This window comes from Salvia miltiorrhiza, chromosome 2, assembly GCF_028751815.1.
Source record: "Salvia miltiorrhiza cultivar Shanhuang (shh) chromosome 2, IMPLAD_Smil_shh, whole genome shotgun sequence".
NCBI classification, from domain to species: Eukaryota; Viridiplantae; Streptophyta; class Magnoliopsida; order Lamiales; family Lamiaceae; genus Salvia; species Salvia miltiorrhiza.
In genome coordinates this window covers 75,227,475-75,248,361 of record NC_080388.1, presented here as the reverse complement: position 1 = coordinate 75,248,361, position 20,887 = coordinate 75,227,475, and the positions used below count along the sequence as shown (strand labels likewise).

Here is a 20,887-nt window from a genome sequence, read left to right as displayed (position 1 = left end):
ATGGTGAAAGGCTATGGCCCAAGGCTCCTGGATATCCAGTTGAGCCCCCACAAGTGAGGATCATGCCTAGCAGACCAAAGAAGAAAAAGAGAAGAGACAAGGATGCATGAAAGTCACCAAAATTATAGAAAAATAATTAAATGATGGTTTCGTGGCAATTAATTTTGAGCTAAATGATGAAAAATATTCTTCAATATATGGAGGCAAGAAACATGATTCAACCCTATTTCCTTTGTGGAGGTCCCCACAAGCCATCAAAATTGCACATGGCTTATCTCAAGAAATTGAAAGTAATGGTCACTACAATGTTCGCGAGAGACGTCTTTTAATAAAAATATATATATATTAAATTCATTGTATAATACGGTTTGGTCATCTCGGCCAACACTGATGCGCTCCCACCGTTCGATGAAATGCCCGTGAGAAAGTAGTATTCTGTGATTGCTCCAACTGTTCGACGAAACGCCACATGAAACAATCCTGTTACACAAAAGACTTCTAACTGTAATCTATATAGAAAATAAACAAACCTTTCTTCACTTTCTTCTCGGAATTTGCCCTTAAAGCACAAGAAAATGAAAAAGAATCGACCGATGAGCTAGTCGGATTAACTATAATTCAAAGAACTTGCAGTTATAATTCCTTCGCTTTTCTCGATAATGATCTTTTTTACAGAGTAGTACAATATATAACATCATCACTAAAGAAATGAAGAAATGAGGAAGACGTATTGCTAGTAATTAATAAATAGTTTTGGTACCTGAATCACAGTCCTATATATTACTCCCTCCGTCCCGGCTTTTGGTATCCAGTTGAGAACGGCACGTGTTTTAATAAAGTGATTGATGTGTTGTTAGTGGAATAAGGGTCCCACATTTTATGTGAGAGTTAAAATAATTAAAGTGGAGTAAGGGCCCCACCTACTTTTACCAAAAATAGAAATAGATACTAAAATGTAGGACGGCCAAAAAAGAAAAGTTGGATACTAAAAGCTGGGACGGAGGGAGTATGTGTTTCCTAATAATGTTCTTCCTACTTTTTAATTTATCATTTTTTTTTTGTCATGTATATTAAGTGATAAAGTTATATTGTATGTGTTGTATATTGCATATGTTGTTTTTCCTACTGACTTGCATAGTATAAATAGATTTTTGCAGTTCTTTGTGGCATATTATCAAACACTTTCTGTGCGTGAATTTAAGATTGAACAAAGATAAAAGATTCGAGGTTAGGAGAAGAAAATAGCTCGTAGAAGTTCATTTTTTATCTATATTTTGGAATTTCTTTGTTCATCAATAAATCTCCTCCGATTGACTCTCCCGTAGAAGTAGGCGAAAGCCGAATCACGTAAATTCTGTGTTCTTGTAATGAGTTGCATCAATTTCAGTCCTCAGTCCATATATTGGACTATTACTTATATAAAGCTGATATTATTTTATTTAAAAAATATTTTTTTATTCAAAAAAAATCTTTTTATATTTTGAGTAAATAATAATAATAATTCATATATACATGTTTCATATAAACATACATGTCAAAACGTAAATTTAGAAGAATTAGAAACAATACAATGAAAAGGCTAATACCATGCTAGGTGGAGGCGGTGGCTCCGGTGGCAATCTCGCCTGAAATTGAAGGAGAAAGGGGCTAGGGATTGTTGGAGAATTTTGGGCCTTTTTGAGTTTGTTGATTAAAAAAGATATGGGCCGAGGTGATGAAATAGATTAGGCCCAAAAATGAGGTCTAGTTTAATTATGTGATGGGCTTTGATAACTTGGGCCATAGTAAATTAAAAGGAGAATATATAGTACGTAATGTATAACGTGCAATATAAATTACTTGATTATATGTTTAGAGCTTGAAAATAGTTTATTTAAAATAAATTAAAGTATTATATAATTTTGCAAGAAAAGTATTTAGATAATTTGATTTTCAAAATCAAATTAAGTTTTCAGAGCAATAGTCTAGCAAGAGTACTATTTGTGCTCTTGGCTGATAAATTTGATTTTGAGATTTAATTGGTAATTGATTGCATTCAAGATCACCTCAAATAATAGAAGAAACTAGATAAAAACTCGGTTTTATGGTGAAATCGACTTCACAATGACACTATTTCAACATACAAATTATACTTCAACATTTTAAAGTATTATTTGTATGTTGAAGTAGTGTCATTATGAAGTCGGTTTTACCATAAAACGTTTTACAGGAGACCACGCGTGGAAAACTTTTTCAGGCATATAAATAATCTCCTTTTAGAAAGACAAACTAAAAGAGAAAGAAATCAACAATATTAAGTATTCATCAAATTATCAAAGTTTAATAAAATCAAATTATTAAGGAGTTAGCCAAAAATAGGCGAACTTTGGAAAATTGCAAATTTTATCGGGTTGAAAATTTTCAACTCTAACCTTTTAGAGTTGTCGGTCTATTCGAATCAGTCCACAGATTTTGGGCGAGATTCACATAATAGTTTAGTCAACATCGATCTTGTTGATTTTTTATAGTATGAAACAAAATATCTTTGTGAAGTGGAAATCCAGAAAAGGAAACAATGTTGAATCATTTTGTCTTGCCCCTCTTTCACGTCGCTTTATTTAAAGAAGGAAAAAAGCTTGAATCAATTTTTTATTGCCCCTCTTTTCACCTCACTTTATTTAACAGAGGAAACAAAGTCAAATAATTTTTTTCTTACCCCTCTTTCACGTCGCTTTATTAAAGGAGGTAAATAGCAAGTGAACTAGAATATAAACAAGTAATATATATAAAGAAATAATATAAAGAAGTTAAAAGACTAGCCATTTCTACGTTAATTTATCATGCATTAATTATCTTCAAACAATTTCTATCTTATTTGCGATTATAAGGTAGTGGCGCTTCACTTTGTTGTTTTGTCTTTCTAGTTGACTTGCAAGTCGGTTTAATTAATTTTATTGTTAGGAATTGTATCCTTTTATACATTCAGTTTGAAAGTGACATTTTGCAATGTGAGGAAAGAGGCATGTTTTGGGCCTATTTAAACAATACAACCTGAGACTATGGAGTATCCCACAAACATATATCTCTAATTTGCTTCTCTTTAATCTCCGTGCCGAAAAGTAACGTGCCATGAATAGCGGGACGGAGGGAGTATTATTTAGAACTTAGTGCACACTTAATTTCTCTAGTTTGTTTATATGTTGGAAGTTTCCTTCGTTTTTTAAAACCACAAGTTCTACGCTTAATTTCTCTAGTTTGTTTATATTTATATGCATGGAATCTCTCCAAGGAAAAGTGATACACGAAGCCCTAGCTTTAGTTTAGCCCACTTATGCATAGCCCATAGCCCATTAGGTTATCATCATCAATGCTATAAATATTGTAATCTCTAAAGTTATTACTTATGGAATGAATATTTGGGTTGATGTTTATCAAATCTATCTCTCTTCTCCCTTGATTTCTGGAGTTGAGCTACTCGAATTGCTCTACCATTGATCGTGATCGTATCAATTGGTGCTTTCATTGAGAGAATTTCTCTTTGAATATCAAAAAAAAAAAAAAAATTGTCCAGATCAGAAATTCTCGCCGCCCTTGAAAAGCTTCGAATCTCCATCTACAGCCTGCAATCCTCCTTCGAGGCAAATTTTCCGGCCACCAACAAGTTCCCTCCGGCTACTGCTCCAGATGTGTGTTGGTCTCCATCCTCTTCGCCACCACCCTCAAACGTGCCGCCTTCACTTCCAATACTGCCAACACCACCGCCGCTGTACCGGCCACCGCCACCTCCGGTCGGGCACACCCTTGCCACATGGTCGTTCTCACCGCTGCCGCTGTCAACACCACCGCCGCTGCCACCGCTAGCTCTCCAACCTCCACTGCAGACACCCCTTGATGTACCGCCTTCACTCACAATACCACCAACACCACCATCGATAACTACTTCGGTGAGTCCTCTGCCAATTCTTGGCAGCCGATTTTGGTTACTCGTCGGTTCTAAGGACGAGATTGTGGTCGATGTTTTTGGACCCATATTTGATGCTATTGCGAAAGTTTTAACTGCCGGCGTCTCTAGTTTTTACCGGTCCATGGCTGTTTTCGCCGGTCAAGAGGTTCGGCTAGATGGTGAACCGCCGCCGGATCCGTTAGGCGTATCCAGCCGATCAGTTCTTGAGTTAGTTTGCTGGAACTTTTGTCGAGCACGTGGTGGGCATAAATGTATCAAGCTTTCCAATCAATTCACCTTGCGGACAAGGTGATTGTGAAGGAGTGGGGAAAGATACACGAAGCCCTAGCTTTAGTTTAGCCCACTTATGCATAGCCCATAGCCCATTAGGTTATCATCATCAATGCTATAAATATTGTAATCTCTAAAGTTATTACTTATGGAATGAATATTTGGGTTGATGTTTATCAAATCTATCTCTCTTCTCCCTTGATTTCTGGAGTTGAGCTACTCGAATTGCTCTACCATTGATCGTGATCGTATCAAAAAGAAAAAGAAAAAAATGACTGGTGATGAATTATCTTCAAAAAATTCTATATTATTTGTGATAATAACTAGGTCGCCTTTCACTTTCTTGTCTTATCTTTCAAGTTGATTTGCAAGTCTTGGATTTTATTTGAGGAATTGTTATCATTTCATTAAGGCATTTCATCAAACAACTATATTCACATGCACTCTTTCAAATTCGATATTTGAAAGAAGTTAAATCTCTAATTTTCAGCATCCCCCACCTTACTTGATTCCTCAGTTGGATTACTTGATTTTCAGCATCACCCTTTTTGAAATTTTAATACGATTTCGCAATAATATCACCATCTTTCGATTTATTACAAAAATCAAACACCCTCAAAATTTTCCAGTAACTGGGGATTTTGTATATTTAGTGTAATATATTAAAAATAATCGAAATAACTTGATTAGATATTTGTACAGTTTTTTTGCTTCACGATCCTCCTCGTACTTTTTACAATTTTTTTATTTGATTCTTATTTAAAACATTAGTAAATTGATTAATTTTCCATCATCTGAATAACATGTCATCGTTTATTATTTAATTATCTTCCGCATCACATCACTTCATGTGGTTGATACAACATGTGGAGCTTGAGCCAACTAAGTGGACCTCTAACTGTTCGACAAAATGACTAAAAGAATCTGGTATGCTGAGAAGTGCTCCAAGCCTTCAACTGTTCATTTATTATTATTGCGTTGCAATTCGAGTTTAGTTGTTTGTGATTCATCTATATCTAATATCTATTATATTTGTATTATGGTTTATGTTTTATATTTTAATAATTATTTAAATAGTATTATCCATTAGAATTCTTCATCCACATAAGTTACCATTTTTTACTATGTAAATTTAATAATTTAAAATTACAATAGAAATGATTTATTGTTTTATTAGAAGTTTAATTTTGCAAGAATCCTTGGAATTAAAATTAATTATGTAAAGATGAAACCTAAAAATAAACATGAATTTCATATCAATTTTTTTTTTTTTTTTGTGTCACTTTCCAATTTTGAGTTTTTTTCTTTAAATTGGGAGACAGTTCTAACATCAAATTAAATTATCATGAGCTATCATTGGCTGGATTTATATTGATATTAATTAATCACAGCACACTTCATCTGACTTTTCTCCTTGACTTGCAAGTCGTCTAAGCAAGTTGGGAATTCTTATCATCATGAATTAACTTTCAATTTTTGTATCTAGATTTTTAGTTAAGAGGATGAATCATTTTTCTTGCCCCTCTTTCACGTCGCTTTATTTAAGGAGGTAAATAGTAACTTTTTCAACAAGTGAATAGAAACAAGTAATATAAAGAAATAAAATAAAGAAGTTAAAAGACTAGCCATTTTCTAGTTACGTATCATAAATTATCTTCAAACAATTTCTATATTATTTGCGATTATAACTTAGTCGCGCTTCACTTCTATATTATTAGCGATTATAGCAAGTTCGATTAATTTCATTGTTAGGAATTTACCATTTTATACATTCAGTTTGAAAGCGACATTTTGCAATACGTTTAGGCCTATTTAAACCATCCAACTTGAGACTATGGAGTATTCCACAAACATATATCTCTTCCACTCATCAACAGAGAAAGCATGATTTCTGATAAAGGAATATCAATCAAATTTCTTCTTTTTTTTCTACTTTGTGTCTATGTTTCAGGAGATGATGCAGAAGTGAGATGCATTGCGAGGGAGAGAGAAGCTCTTCTGAGCTTCAAGAACAGCCTCATCGGCGATGATGGTATTCTCTCGTCATGGCGAAGTGACGAATGCTGTGAATGGTATGGTGTTGAATGCAGCAACACCACTCGCCATGTCATCACTCTCCAACTTAATGCTTGTGATTTGGAAGGTGCATTGCGAGGTAAGGTTGGTTCTTCCTTGCTTGAGTTGCATCATTTAAGCTATCTTGATCTCAGTTGCAATGATTTTGGAGGCAATCCTGTCCCAGAATTCATCGGTTCCATGAAACAATTACATCACTTGTATCTCCGGAATTCTTACTTTTCTGGGATCATTCCTCCTCAGATAGGGAACCTTACTAACCTGCGCTCACTTGGTCTTTCTCGCAACTCTTTGACCACTGAGAATCTCGATTGGCTTTCAAATCTCTCTTTGTTGTCTTTTCTTGATTTGAGTCAAATCGACTTAAGTCACACCAATTGGCTGCAGCATATCCCAAGTCTTCATTCCCTATATGAATTGCACTTGAAATCTTGTGGCCTCAAGGATAATAAACCTTCTTCTAATTCTTCTTCCACATCTCTTCTTTCTATCCTTGATCTGTCACATAATAACCTCACTCTTTCCTCGTTCGATTGGTTATCTAACTTAAACACAAGTCTAGTGGAAATAGACCTGTCACACAATGCTTTTGTAGGCCCGATTCCTAATGCACTAATAGAGAGTTTGGTTCTTATTGAGCATCTTGATCTTTCTAGTAACATGCTTCAAGGTCAAGTCCCAAAATCTTTGTCCAATCTCAGTCGTCTGCGCGTCTTAGTCCTTTATGAAAATGACTTTAGAGGAGACTTTGATGAGTTGTTTGGAAATATATCCGCCAAAGCAATATTGGAATCACTCCAGATTTTGGATTTGGCTCATAATAAACTCAATGGTCCAGTGCCAGACTTGAGAGCGTTTTCTGCATTGACAGAAGTGTACCTCGAGGGGAACAACTTCACTGGCTTCATGCCTCTAAGTATTGGCCAACTCTCCAAGCTTCACGCTCTAGATCTTTCGAATAATTCTTTGAAAGGTGTAGTCAGTGAATCACACTTCATGAAGCTCAACAAGTTGAAGATGCTAGATTTGTCCTTCAATTCATTGATCTTGCATATCGCTCCTGACTGGAATCCACCTTTTCAGTTGGCTAATATTGTTTTAGCAGGATGCAATGTTGGCCCATCTTTCCCAAAATGGATCCAAACTCAGAGGAATTTGTCATACCTTGATCTCTCTAGAGGTGGCATAAGAGATGAAGCCCCAACATGGTTGTGGACTATATCCCCTTCATTAGAGGCCTTATTTCTTTCTGACAATCAAATTACTGGTTCTGTTCCTAATCTCTCATTCACTTCCATCAGATTCTTATATCTTAGTAACAATAATTTCTCAGGTCCTATTCCATTATTTTATGCCAAAGCTCTTCTTATTCAGTTGAGTGGAAATATGTTCTCTGGTTCAATTTCATCTATTTGCAAAATTCCCCATGATCATCTTTTTAGCCTTGACCTCTCCAATAATAAGTTGGCAGGAGAGGTTCCTGACTGCTGGGAGAAAATGCCACACTTATTCTCTCTCAATTTGGCTGACAACAGTTTTTCGGGTGAAATTCCTCGCTCTTTGGGCTCTAATTTGCTTGAGCTCAATGCACTGCAGTTGCGTGGAAATATTTTATCTGGAGAGTTGCCTTCCACTTTGAGACTTTGCAGAGAATTGAGGTTACTTGATGTTGGAGGGAATGAGTTAACAGGAGAGATCCCCACTTGGATTGGCGACTTGTATAACATGCGATTTCTAAACCTTCGCTGGAACAAATTGCATGGCAGTATTCCTCCTCAGATTTGCAGAATCACTGGTATTCGAATTCTGGACTTGTCGATAAACATTTTGTCTGAAAAAATACCTGATTGCTTCAACAATTTTACTATATTGGCTCAGATGAATACCACACAACCTGATCCATATTCTCTTTTTGGTTATTACTTCACGTTCCAATACAATGATAATCTTCCAAACAAGAAATTTCTACCTGTCTACGAATATTCTTCAGTTCAATGGAAAGGTCGAGAATCGGAATACAGGAAAAATCTCTTGCTTCTCAAACTCATTGATTTTTCAAGCAATAGATTGACAGGAAACATTCCCAAATCATTTTACAGTATGCATGGATTAATTTCCTTGAACCTATCAAGAAATAGTTTGACAGGAAATATAATTCGAGATATTGGTGAGATGGAGATGTTAGAATGTGTCGATCTATCACACAACCAATTCTCCGGTGAATTACCCACAAGCCTGGCACAATTACAGTACTTGGCCGTTCTCGACTTGTCCAACAACGACTTATTTGGTAAAATTCCAACGAGTACTCAACTTCAGAGCTTCGATGCATCTGCTTATGCCGAGAATGACGGACTCTGTGGGCCTCCTCTGCCGGCATTGTGCCCCAAAGATAGCTTGAGGCCACCCACCCCTAATCTGGGCGAAAATGTGAATGAGAAAGACAACGACAGCCTCTCATTTATGCAAGAAGTCTGCATATCAATGGGCTTTGGTGTTATATTTGGATTTTGGGGAGTTGTTGGTTCTTTCATACTCAAGAAATCGTGGAGAATTGCATACTTCAACTTCTGGGATGCTGTTGGAGATTGGTTCTACGTCAGGATTGCTGTGTTTCTATCCAAATGGAGACGAAGCTGAGATAGTGGTAATTAACTACATTTTACATCAATATTTTTTTTTACCATTCTCAGTATTGTCAAGATATTATCCTATCTTTATATCTTTTGTGAATAGAGGCGGACAAGCTCATGGATACAAGAAGAAATGAAGAAGAATAAATAGTTTTGGCACCTGAATTATAGTCCTATTGTTTCTGAATACGTTAATTATGTCATTGCTGATCAAATTAAGTGTTTTTCCTACTTTTTTTTTTTTGGTCATTGTTTGTCAAGTAGAGATGAAGTTTTATTATATAAAAAAAAAAAAATAAGTGACGAAGTTATATTGTATATATATATGTTGTATCATGTATGTGTGATAGACAGTGTACCATTCAAAGTTGCAGGGACTAATATTTTTGGCATTTTTGAGTTTGTTGATTAAAAAAGATATGGGCCGAGGTGATGAAATAGATTAGGCCCAAAACCGAGGTCTAGTTTAATTATGTGATGGGCTTTGATAACTTGGGCCATAGTAAATTGAAAGGAGAATAGTAGTACATAATTGATCGACGTAGAATTTTGTCAATTAATGAATTTTCATAATAAGTAATATAACGTGCAATATAAATCACTTGATTATATGTTTAGAGCGTGAAAATAGTTTATTTATAATAAATTAAAGTATTATATAATTTTGCAAGAAAAGTATTTGGATAGTTTGATTTTGAAAATCAAATTAACTTTTCTGAGTGAAAATTGAGCAAGGGTATTATTTATGCTCTTAGATGATAAATTTGATTTTGAGATTTGTATTGGTAAGTTTGAAAACTCAAGTGTAAAGAATATTAGTATGATAATTTTGATTATAATAAAACAATTTTATTTTAAAGTTATAACTCCCTTCGTCCCATAAGTGAGTATACATCTTACGGGACTGAGGGAATATGTATGTAATAAATGAAAGTCGCAAAAATTATAGAAAAATAATTAAATTATATTTCGTGGTTTCGTAGCAATTACTCCTTGAGCTAAATGATGAAAGATGCTCTTCAATATATGGAGGCAAGAAAACATGATTCAACTCTATTTCCTTTGTCGAGGTCCCCCCACAAGCCCTCAAAATGATAAACAATAAAAATAAAAATAAACACATAATTGGAAAAACAGTTACATTAATTGGAAAGTAAAAGTACAACAAAATTACATTATCACTAGTTAATTAAAGACAATTAACGATGACAAAATTAAAAATACATAATTGGAGACTTCATCCTTACTTCTTGTACTATCCACGAGATTGGGCAACTCTATTAAAAAAAGAAAGATAGTTAATGTGGCATTTTTAAGAAGGAAAACTAAAGGGATCGATAAAACTGATAATGATAAAATATATATATATATATATATATATATATATATATATATATATATATATATTGAAGTAAAATATACTAATTAATTACCTATATTTCAGGTTCGTCTCCATTTGGATACAAACAAAGCAATCCTGACGTAGAACCAATCTCCAACAGCATCCCAGAAGTTGAAGTATGCAATTCTCCATGATTTCTTGAGTATGAAAGAACCAACAACTCCCCAAAATCCAAAAATAACACCAAAGGCCATTGATATGCCAACTTCTTGCATAAATGAGAGGCCGCCGTCGTCTTTCTCATTCATGCTTTCCCCCGGATTAGGGGTGGATGGCCTCAAGCTATCTTCGGGGCACGATGCCAGAGGGGGCCCACAGAGTCCATCATTCTCGGCATAAGCAGACGCGTTGAAGCTCTGAAGTTGAGTACTCGTTGGAATTTTTCCAGACAAACCGTTGCTCGACAAATTAAGAAAGGTTAAGAAATTTAATCGGGCAAAGCTTGTTGGTATTTTACCGGATAGGTGGTTGTGTGATAGATCAAGGCATTCCAACATCTCCATCTCACCAATATCTCCAATTATATTTCCTGTCAAACTGTTTCTTGATAGGTTCAAACAAATTAATCTCTGCATGCTGGAAAATGATTTGGGAATGCTTCCGCTCAATCTATTGCTTGAAAAATCAATGAGTTTGAGATGTATGAGATTTTTCCGGTATTCAAATTCATGACCTTTCCATTGAAATGACGAATATTCATCGACATATCTGAAATTCTCATTTGGAAGATTTTCGTTGTATCTCAACTTGTAGTAATAACCATACCGAGATGATATATCAACTTGTGTGGTACTCTTATGAGCCATGGCAGTAAAATTGTTGAAGCAATCGGGTATTTTTCCAGACAAAATGTTTATCGACAAGTCCAGAATTTGAATATAAGTGAGATTGCAAATATGAGGAGGAATACTGCCATGCAATTTATTCCCGCGAAGGTTTAGAAATCGCATGTTATACAACTGGCCAATCCAAATTGGGATCTCTCCTGTTAACTCATTCCCTCCAACATCAACTAACCTCAATTCTCTGCAAAGTCTCAAAGTGGAAGGAAACTCTCCAGATAAATTATTACCACGCAACTTCAATGCAGAGATGTCAAGTAAAGAACCAAGAGAAGGAGGAATTTCACCCGAAAAACTGTTGTCAGCCAAATTGAGAGAGACTAAGCTTGGCATTTTCTCCCAACAGTTGGGAACCTCTCCTGCCAACTGATTATTGGAGAGGTCAAGGAACTCAAGCTGATAATGGGGAATTTTGCAAATAGATGAAATCGAACCAGAGAACATATTTCCATTCAAATTAATAACAACAGGATTGGCATAAAATAATGGAATAGGACCTGAGAAATTATTGTTACTAAGTTCTAAGTATCTGATGGAAGTGGATGAGAGATTAGGAACAGATCCAGTAATTTGATTGTCAGAAAGAAATAAGCGGACTAATGAAGGGGATATAGTCCACAACCATGTTGGGGCTTCATCTCTTATGCCACCTCTAGAGAGATCAAGGGTTGACAAATTCCCCTGAGTTTGGATCCATTTTGGGAAAGATGGGCCCACATTGCATCCTGCTAAAATTATACCACTCAACTGAAAAGTAGGACTCCAATGGGGGGCAATATGCAAGGTCAATGAATTGAAGGATAATTCTAGTAACTTCAACTTGTCGAGCTTGATGAGGTGGGATTCAGAGACTACGCCTTGCAAAGAATTATTAGAAAGATCTAGAATTCGAAGCTCAGAGAGTTGGCCAATACTTAGAGGCACGGGGCCAGTGAAGTTGTTCCCCCCAAGGTACAATTCTGTCAATCCAGAAAATGCTCTCAGGTCTGGCACTGAACCATTGAGTTTATTATTAGCCAAATCCAGAATTTGGAGTGATTCCAATATTCCTTTAGCTGATATATTTCCAAACAACTCATCAAGATCTCCTCTTAAGTCATTATCATAAAGTACTAAGACGCGCAGATGACTCAGATTGCACAAAGATTTTGGGATTTGACCTTGAAGCGTGTTACTAGAAAGATCAAGATGCTCAATAAGAACCAAACTCTCTATTAATGCAATAGGAATCGGGCCACCAAAAGCATTGCCTGACAGGTCTATTTCCACCAGACTTGTGTTTATGTTAGATAACCAATCGAACGAGGAAGAAGTGAGGTTATTATCAGACACACCAAGGATAGAAAGAAGAGATGTGGAAGAAGAATTGAGAAAAGGTTCACTATTATCCTTCAAGTTACAGGAATTCAAGTACAATTCATTTAGGGAATGAAGGCTTAGGATATGTTGCAGCCAGTTTGTATGACTTAAGTCGATTTGACTCAAACCAAGAAAAGACAACAAAGAGAGACTTGAAAGCCAATCGAGATTCTCAATCCTCAAAGAGTTATATGAGAGACCAAGTGAGCGCAGGTTAGTAAGGTTGCCTATCTGAGGAGGAATGATTCCAGAAAACTGAGAACGCCTGAGAAACAAGTGTTGTAATTGTTTCATGGAACCAATGAATTGTGGGATTGAATTGCCTCCAAAATCATTGCAACTGAGATCAAGATAGTTTAAATGATGCAACTCAAGCAAGGAAGAACCAACCTTACCTTGCAATGCACCATCATAATCACAAGCGTTAAGTTGGAGGGCGATGACATGGCGAGTCGTGTTGCTGCACTCAACACCATACCATTCGCAGCATTCGTCACTTCGCCATGACGAGAGAAAACCATCATCACCGACGAGGCTGTTCTTGAAGCTCAGAAGAGCTTCTCTCTCCCTCGCAATGCATCTCACTTCTGCATCATCTCCTGAAACAGAGACACAAAGTAGAAGAAAAAGAAGAAATTTGATTGATATTCCTTTATCAGAAATCATGCTTTCTCTATCGATGTGTGGAAGAGATATATGTTTGTGGGATACTCCATAGTCTCAAGTTGGATGGTTTAAATAGGCAAAATTAAATGTCAATTTCAAACTGACTGTAAAATTATACAATTCCGATCCTAACAATGAAATTAAAGTGACTTCCTTCGACGCCTTGCAAGTCAACATGAAAGACAAAACAAGAAAGTGAAGTGAAATTATTTGAAGATAATTCATGATAAGTTAACGTAGAAATTGTGGTTTTAAATCATGGCATGATAATTTTCCAACATAGAAACAGTGAAGTGAAGTGTGAGTTAAGTCATCACGTAATCGCAAATAATTTATACTAATTGAAAAAGTGTGTTGGGCACAAACCCTGTTATATATTTAACTAGTACGCCCCTCCCGTGCGGTGCACGGGCCATGAAATATTTATTTTATTTTAAAATTCTAAATTATATAAAAATATCATCATTTATGAATTAAATTAATTAATAACAAAAAATTATGTTAATTTAAATATTTGTATTTGATTTAAAATAGTGTATCATAATTATTTTTAGGGTTAATTCTCTCTAAATCCTTAAAGTATAGTCATTTTCCGTTTTTTCCCTCAATCCCCCAACTTTCAATTTTTCCTAATTTTCCCATGACGGGTTTTCCGGCCAAATTCGATCACACGTGGAATCGGAATTAAGTGACGTGGACACGCCAGATTGTTAAACGACGTCGTTTCGTGCTTGTTATTCTTCAATTTGTCGCCGTTCTGCCACGTCCACCACCTTCTTCTTAAAGTTCGATCGCCGCCGCTCATCTCCTCCAAAAAACCGGCAGGCTACCGCCTTCATCCCTGTCTGTTACAGATCCGACCTGAGAATCGAGTGGAGGAGAGAGGGAGGGGGACGAAGTGGGGTTTCAATCGGCGCCGGGAATCGAGTGGAGGAGAGAGGGAGGGGGAGGGAGGAGGAAGTGGCGGCGGTGGGGGATGGGGAAAGAGGGAAAGTCGACGGAGGTCCCAGAAAACGTTGGCCCTCAAGCCGGCGCTGCCTGAGCTCGCTTGCCGCCTCTGAAATTCTGGCAGAGTCGACGCCGCTCTTCGGCTTGTGCCGTCTCCTGGAAACCGCCGTCCCCAGAATCTGGGCGGTTGTGGCCGTGAGAGAGAGGGGGAGCCAGACGGGGAGAGAGGGGGAAGGGGGATGGGGGAAGAGAGAAAGAGAGTGACGTGGGAGGGGGAGAGTGACGTGTGAGGGTGTGATTTGCCACATATAGAGTGATTTGGCATGAATAACGCCACATAGGAAAATTCCGACTTCGGATTTGGCCGGAAAACCCGTCGTGGGAAAATTAGGAAAAATTGAAAGTTGGGGGTTTTTTGTGGGAAGTTCAAAGATTGAGGGAAAAAACGGAAAATGACTATAGTTTAAGGATTTAGAGAGAATTAACCCTTATTTTTATCAACTTAATGAGTAGGAGTATAATTTTAAATTAATTGAGTATTGTATAATAATAAATAAATTTACAGATAATTTTTTGTTATTTGATTATTATTTTCGATTAAAATTAAAATTAATAAATATTTTTATAATATTGTCTCGATATTTGTTGATAATAGTGTATCCTAATTTTTAATTAAAATTTTTAATTTAAATATTTTTATGTTATGTTTGATAAAATAATTCAACAAATAAACTTAATATTTTTTTTTATATATCAAAGAAAAAGAGAAGAGAAATAAATTTTGTAGGAGAAAGAGATACAAATAAAGATAATATAATAACAACTTGAGCTGAATAAAGAGAAAAAAATGTAGGAAAAGAGAGGAGAGAGAAAAATAATTATTTTAAAATTTTAAATTATAATAACTTATTTATTTGAAATTCATATTTATTGAATTTGACATCAAATTGAAGATCTTATCACGATCTTTAATTTGAGATACATATCGAATATATTTTCATAAATCAAATATGAAGATTTTTAGAAAATCAAAGAAGTATGAAAAATAGAATAGAAGAGAGAGAAATTTAGAATTGGAATGAGGAAAGAGAAAATTTGAAAAAAAAATGTAGATTTGTGTTCTCTTCTATTTATGCTCTTATTTGTACGTAACTTCTATCTTAGTTATTGTTTTCTCTCTCATCTCTCCCCTCTCTCTTTTAATTTCTAAAATATTGTCCTCAATTCATGTTGTAATTGCAAAAATACCATAAAATTGGTGGGAAAAAAACTGGTGTTTTATATTATATATAGATTTCTAGAGTAATTGCGTAAATTATATATATATATATATATATATATTTAGAAAATATATTAGTAATTCATTAGATATTAAAATACAAAAAATATATATTAATTAATTATATTACCTTATCCAAATCTATTTGATATATATCTGAAACTCTTTTTAGAATTCAAAAAAAAAATCTATAAAAATCTAACTACTTAGCTAGATAAATGAAAATAACTACATATACACTAAATTGTATATAAATATTATCATACCAGATATTTATATGCTTGAAAATTTAGTATAAATGCAAGATTTCTTAAAAATTAATAAAACATTTTATTAATATAGAGATATTAATATATTGATGAATTAATAATTTTTTATTTATAGAGTATTTTTTTAGTTTCAAAAATTATAATTTTAAATCAAGTTATAGCGTGTAATTATAATTGAGGGATAATAATTAAATTAAATAAATGCATGTATCTATTAATTCATCATGGTTGATATTAATGGAGGTTCGAACGATGATCAAGTTGAAGATAATTCAATAATATGTTCATATTTTAACAAGTTATATAGTATCAAAGTATTCATAATTTTAATATATTAACACTTATATTAATTTGTTGATTCAAAAAAAAAACCACTTATTAATTTGTAATATGGGACCTACATATTTATAAAGGAGTTATCTAAAGAATTATTATTTTATTAAAATTGATGATTTTTTGAACTGACACATATTGGGATCGAAGAAGAAATTAGTTTATTGAGTCCATTAATTTGTTGAGTACTATTATTTTCATAGAGATTTTACTGTAGTTGTGTCGACACAAAATATAGATTGTCCATTATGTCTCTTTTACATATTTAATTTTAAAGATAATTCAAGATAATTGTACATCGACTTCTCACCAAATATATAAATGACAAAATAAACCCTTGAAAACATTCAACGTAGATTCCTGTGTAACGTGACAATGTTGGAGACAACTTTTTTTTTTTTTTTTTTTTCTTTTTGTGTCCCAAAAGACTAAGAAAATATTGACAGTGTGTACAAACCAAAAGTAGTGGAAAAACGCGTGGAAAACTTTTTCAGGCATAAAAATAAGGGTTAAGTACCAAATTTCCCCTGTCGTTGGCGTCCCTATCGCCTATAGAACCCTATAGTCAGAGTCGGAGCTATTTATTACCTCAATGTGGCAAAATCGGATCAAATACCCCCGCCACTTAACAGTGCTTAACACCGTTTGAAATATTATTTTTTTGTTTTTAATTAAGATGGGCCCCAGCTCACCTTCTCCCTCAACGTGGCAAAACGAGATCAAATACATCCCTGCCATTTAACTCCACCGGCGTCAAGAGCTTCGGCGTCGCCGATGATTCATCACCACCATTTCAAAGTCCACGCATGCAGCCGCAGCGATTCTCCGCCGACAATTCGTGCAACATCCTCCGCAGCAATTCGATTTGAGATCTGACGACATCAGCCTTATCACTCAGCAGCGCGTGGAACTGCCGGAGTTAAAATTCGTTCATCAGATTGAGCAATTCAGGCCACGTGGGGTATTTAGCTTCAAGATTTTTGCGGCACAGTTTGGCGACCTCCTCTTCGATCTGCTTCTTCCGCTCGTTGAAGAAGTCAGCGATGCTGTTCGCTATTATTTTCACCACGCCGCAAGTATACGGTGTAGTTGCAACATAGGGAAGCAAGGTCGTATCCCACAAGGATTGGTGAATTCAAACTTCTAAATATTATTAATAAGTTGTTTTCAATCTATTTAGACAAACCAAAGATGAAGAGATATTGAGAACTAAAACAAAGCTAAATAAAGCAAGTAAATAAAATAACAACAAGATAAACTTAGTTAATAAATTGGGGAATGACTCGAATGAAAGTTATCCTAGGGACTAGATTTCGATGGATCGTAATGAACTTCAATCTAAATCAATATAAATCTTGATATGGCCTACTTATCTAGGGCGATCTCCCCACTAGTTTTAGCCCCCTCCCGGACGACTAAAACAGTAGATTACGGGTCATAATTGCCGTCCCCGGTCAATTTCTAACCTATAACTCCCAAGAGCACAAAGGATCAACAAGCCCTCACCCAACTCTCAACCTCCCGGTTTATTGAGATGATATGTATCAAACTCCTAATCTATTGTAATTATCCTCTCCCGATTCAAATCACAAATTAGAAATGCACAAAAGGTGGCCAACCAATCATACAAGAGATAAATCTAGGACTTGAAAAGACAACAATAAGAACAATCAAGATATATATTGAACAAAGAAATCAATCCATTACAAATCCATCTAATCTAATCCCTAAGATAAGAGATTTTAGCCAAGCATATTCATAATAAAAGCAAATCTCAAGTCATAAGAAAACATAAATAAAGATATAGAGAGATAGAGATTCATAGACAAATCCTATAATCTTGATCTTCAATCATGTAGTCTTGATGAGCTCCTTTCCAAGTCTTCCCCTTCTTTATTTGATTTTGGTGTTGTTTTTGTGTGTGAAAGAGAGAAAAATGGTAGAGATGAAGGCTAGGGTTTGGGATTGGAGAGTTGGGGAAGATGAAGTGGGTGTGTGTGTTGAATGAATGGGGAAAAGAAGAGAAAAATGGAGTTTTGAGGCTAAAATCGCGTTTGGGGTCCATTTGGGGGAGCCCCGCCCTTTTCCCGCGGTCACGGCCCGCGTCCGCGGCCTTCAAACGTGGGGGATGCTCAGGGGACCCGCGGTCCCGCCCCGCGGCCGCGGGTGTCTCCTGAGTCGGGAACAGCTGACCCGCGGTCTTACCCCGCGGCCGCGGGTGGTGACCGCGGGGTACTGGGCGTTTTGCACAGTCCGCTCGTTTTGCTCCGTTCTCCCTCGTCCGGACTCGGATTTGGTCGCCGTTTGCGCTCACGGATTCCTCTCGAGACGTACTTCGATCTCATGTCTTCAAAATCCTCCAATTAATTCTTGATTTTCCCTGAAATCACTCCAAAACTACACCAAGGAATTAAAACTCAACAAAACTCAAAATTGGGATACAAACACATATTAGCAATCAATTCATGGGGGAAAATGACAACAATTCATGCGATATTGAGGTACGAAAACCATGTTTGTCAACCCCCCCAAACTTAAAGCGTTGTTTGTCCCCAAACAACAAAGAGAAGAGAAATAAAAGATAACAAACATGTGAGAATGAATTGGTGTCATTTCAAGGGCTTCAATTTTTTCAAAATATTTCACTAGTGTATCACAAGTAGATATGCATTTCAAGAAGTCACAAGTGATAGTAAGTTCAACATTATAGCCTCCAAGCTTGAATCCTCACAAGGTGAATGTTTCAATGATGCACTCGACTCTCAAGTGTTTAGAATGGACGTGTTTACACTCAATTCGAAACAATGCATGCAATCTACCATAGGCTTGCCGTTTGTCCTAACTCTCTATGCTTCAATGTGTTATAAATAGAGATCAAAAAGGGCTTTCATTGGGTTGTAATGAGGGCTCTTTGGTAAGGTGAGTAGTTTTTTTAGGCAAAGTGACTCATCCCACAATCCATCAATCACAATGAACAAATCAACTTCACCATTTCTCTTATCAATCAAAAACCAAAATCCCTACATTTCATCTTTTCATCCTTAGTGATATCTATCATGGCTATGATTCAAAAGGCAAATCACTCCCCTTTATGCTCTTTTATTCACATTCATTTTCATTTCTTTTTCTTTTTGAGCTCATAGGGGATTAGTGATTTTCACACAATCAAAGCTTGATAAGCAATTTCAATCATTTCCCAAACTTTTTTCTTCATCAAAGCAACCACTAACACTCTAAGTTCTACCCCTTTATCATTGGTTCATTCAAAGAAAGGCTACAAGGCACAAAAGGGGTAAACTAGGATCATATGAGAATTTGGCACAATTGGGGTCAAGTGGCTAACAAAGATGGCCTTAAATCACTTCAATATTAACAACACATCTACTTTTATTTTCAAGAGAGGACTCATGGCAAGTTCTAGAGACCAACATACATGCTCAATCGATTTACACTCAAGAACAAAATGAGATTGTGATAATATGACAATCAATGGCTCAAATCTTACAAGCTCATTATCAAGTTCTTGGAGGCAAAACATTTAACTCACTTGTCACAAGTTCAAACTTTTCATGCATAATCCACAAGTGATACACACAATTTCTTTTCAAAAGCAACATTCATATCATAAGCCCAACACACATTTCATCCAACTCATGTTTTTCAACAATCAAGCTCAAAAACAAAAGACAAGGAAAAGCTCAAAAACAGAGACAAAATCTCATTATTCGAAAACTAAACTAACTAAATAAATAAACAACGGATAAACGAGATAAGTAACCCATCTTCACCCTCCCCCCAAACTTATTTCACACAAAGGAGAAATAAGTTTGGATGAAGGAGAAAATGGTTACTTGTCTCGTACTCACAAACGAGGTGGAGGCTTAGGCGGTGGCCATTTCTCATCAAATTTGCATGCTCCATCCACCGCGACCCAAAAATATGGTGGCTTTGCAATTCTTGAGACATCCCGGGCGTCATGGTAATCTCGTTCACCATCTAGAGTACCACCACACTCAAACAATTCCTTATTAGACAAATCAAAGTGAAAATCAAAAGATGAAGATAAATAAAAGTGAAAGAAGCAAGCCTTCATAGAATCGCCTGTGGCGAGGTAAGGATCGACAAAATTTTTGACTTTGCTTTCTTTAAAGCTTGTGAAATCTTCATCTTTTTGAAATTGTAGAGGTTGTGTCGGAAAAGTTGGGCTCTCGACTTCAAGGGGTTTGGAGAATTGATCCTCATCTTCTTCATACTCTTCTTCAACTTCTTGAGGCTCTTCACTTAGCATTGGCATTGGTTCCTCATACAAGGTTCCATTTTGAAGGCTAATGGCCATGCACAAATCATCAATTCGCTTTTGATTTTCCATAGTGGTAGCCAAAGACCTTCTTTGCTCTTCTAGCATAACCTCCGATTTTGCTAGACTTTTTTCTATCCAAGCTTGTGTAGCTATGAAGCATTGAAGGAGATCGTCTTTTGAATTTGATTTCTCCTCTTGATAGTATCGATTTCCCCCTTGGAAGCCTTCTTGAGTGGAATAAGAAATTTCATAATTCCAACTATTGAAATGGTCCTCATACTCCAATGGTGATTGCCACTCCATGGCATTGCACCCCATGTCATAAAAGTCACCATAGGAAGGTGTTGGTTGGAAGGTTTTTTGGATCATTGGTTGCCTACAATTTCTTTTGGCTTCCAAAACACGCAACTTAAGTTGCATCAACGCCAATTGTAGTTGGAGTTGCTCAACCAACTCATTCCTTCCATCATCCATTTTTTGTGCCGCTTTCACGGTTGTGGAGCAATTTTCTCTAACAAAAATAAATAAACATATAAATAAACAAACATAAAAACAATATCTAAATTA

At 35.8% G+C, this 20,887-nt stretch overlaps 3 protein-coding genes across 3 annotated transcripts; 1 reads left to right on the top strand and 2 right to left on the bottom strand.

Annotated features, from left to right (window-relative positions):
• Positions 1 to 3,592: 3,592 nt before the first annotated feature.
• On the bottom strand, positions 3,593 to 4,009 carry LOC131010024 (uncharacterized). The gene has a single exon (XM_057937418.1). It carries the CDS (start codon positions 4,007 to 4,009, stop codon positions 3,593 to 3,595), a length of 417 nt encoding a protein of 138 aa, XP_057793401.1.
• A 2,046-nt stretch (positions 4,010 to 6,055) lies between these two features.
• LOC131009477 (receptor-like protein EIX1) lies at positions 6,056 to 9,193 on the top strand. Its single transcript, XM_057936822.1, has 2 exons — positions 6,056 to 8,936; positions 9,026 to 9,193. Exon 1 carries the CDS (start codon positions 6,098 to 6,100, stop codon positions 8,927 to 8,929), a length of 2,832 nt encoding a protein of 943 aa, XP_057792805.1. The 5' UTR covers positions 6,056 to 6,097; the 3' UTR covers positions 8,930 to 8,936; positions 9,026 to 9,193.
• An 821-nt stretch (positions 9,194 to 10,014) lies between these two features.
• On the bottom strand, positions 10,015 to 13,358 carry LOC131009476 (receptor-like protein EIX1). Its single transcript, XM_057936821.1, has 2 exons — positions 10,356 to 13,358; positions 10,015 to 10,199 (listed from the first exon to the last, which is right to left on the bottom strand). The coding sequence occupies exon 1, from the start codon at positions 13,189 to 13,191 to the stop codon at positions 10,363 to 10,365; it is 2,829 nt and encodes a 942-aa protein (XP_057792804.1). The 5' UTR covers positions 13,192 to 13,358; the 3' UTR covers positions 10,015 to 10,199; positions 10,356 to 10,362.
• Between the last annotated feature and the right edge of the window lie 7,529 nt (positions 13,359 to 20,887).

What these genes read in the sequence shown, in the direction of transcription:
- LOC131009477 (XM_057936822.1), top strand. Translation starts at nt 6,098, where the DNA reads ATGATTTCTGATAAAGGAATATCAATCAAATTTCTTCTTTTTTTTCTA.
- LOC131009476 (XM_057936821.1), bottom strand. Translation starts at nt 13,191, where the DNA reads ATGATTTCTGATAAAGGAATATCAATCAAATTTCTTCTTTTTCTTCTA.
- LOC131010024 (XM_057937418.1), bottom strand. Translation starts at nt 4,009, where the DNA reads ATGGGTCCAAAAACATCGACCACAATCTCGTCCTTAGAACCGACGAGT.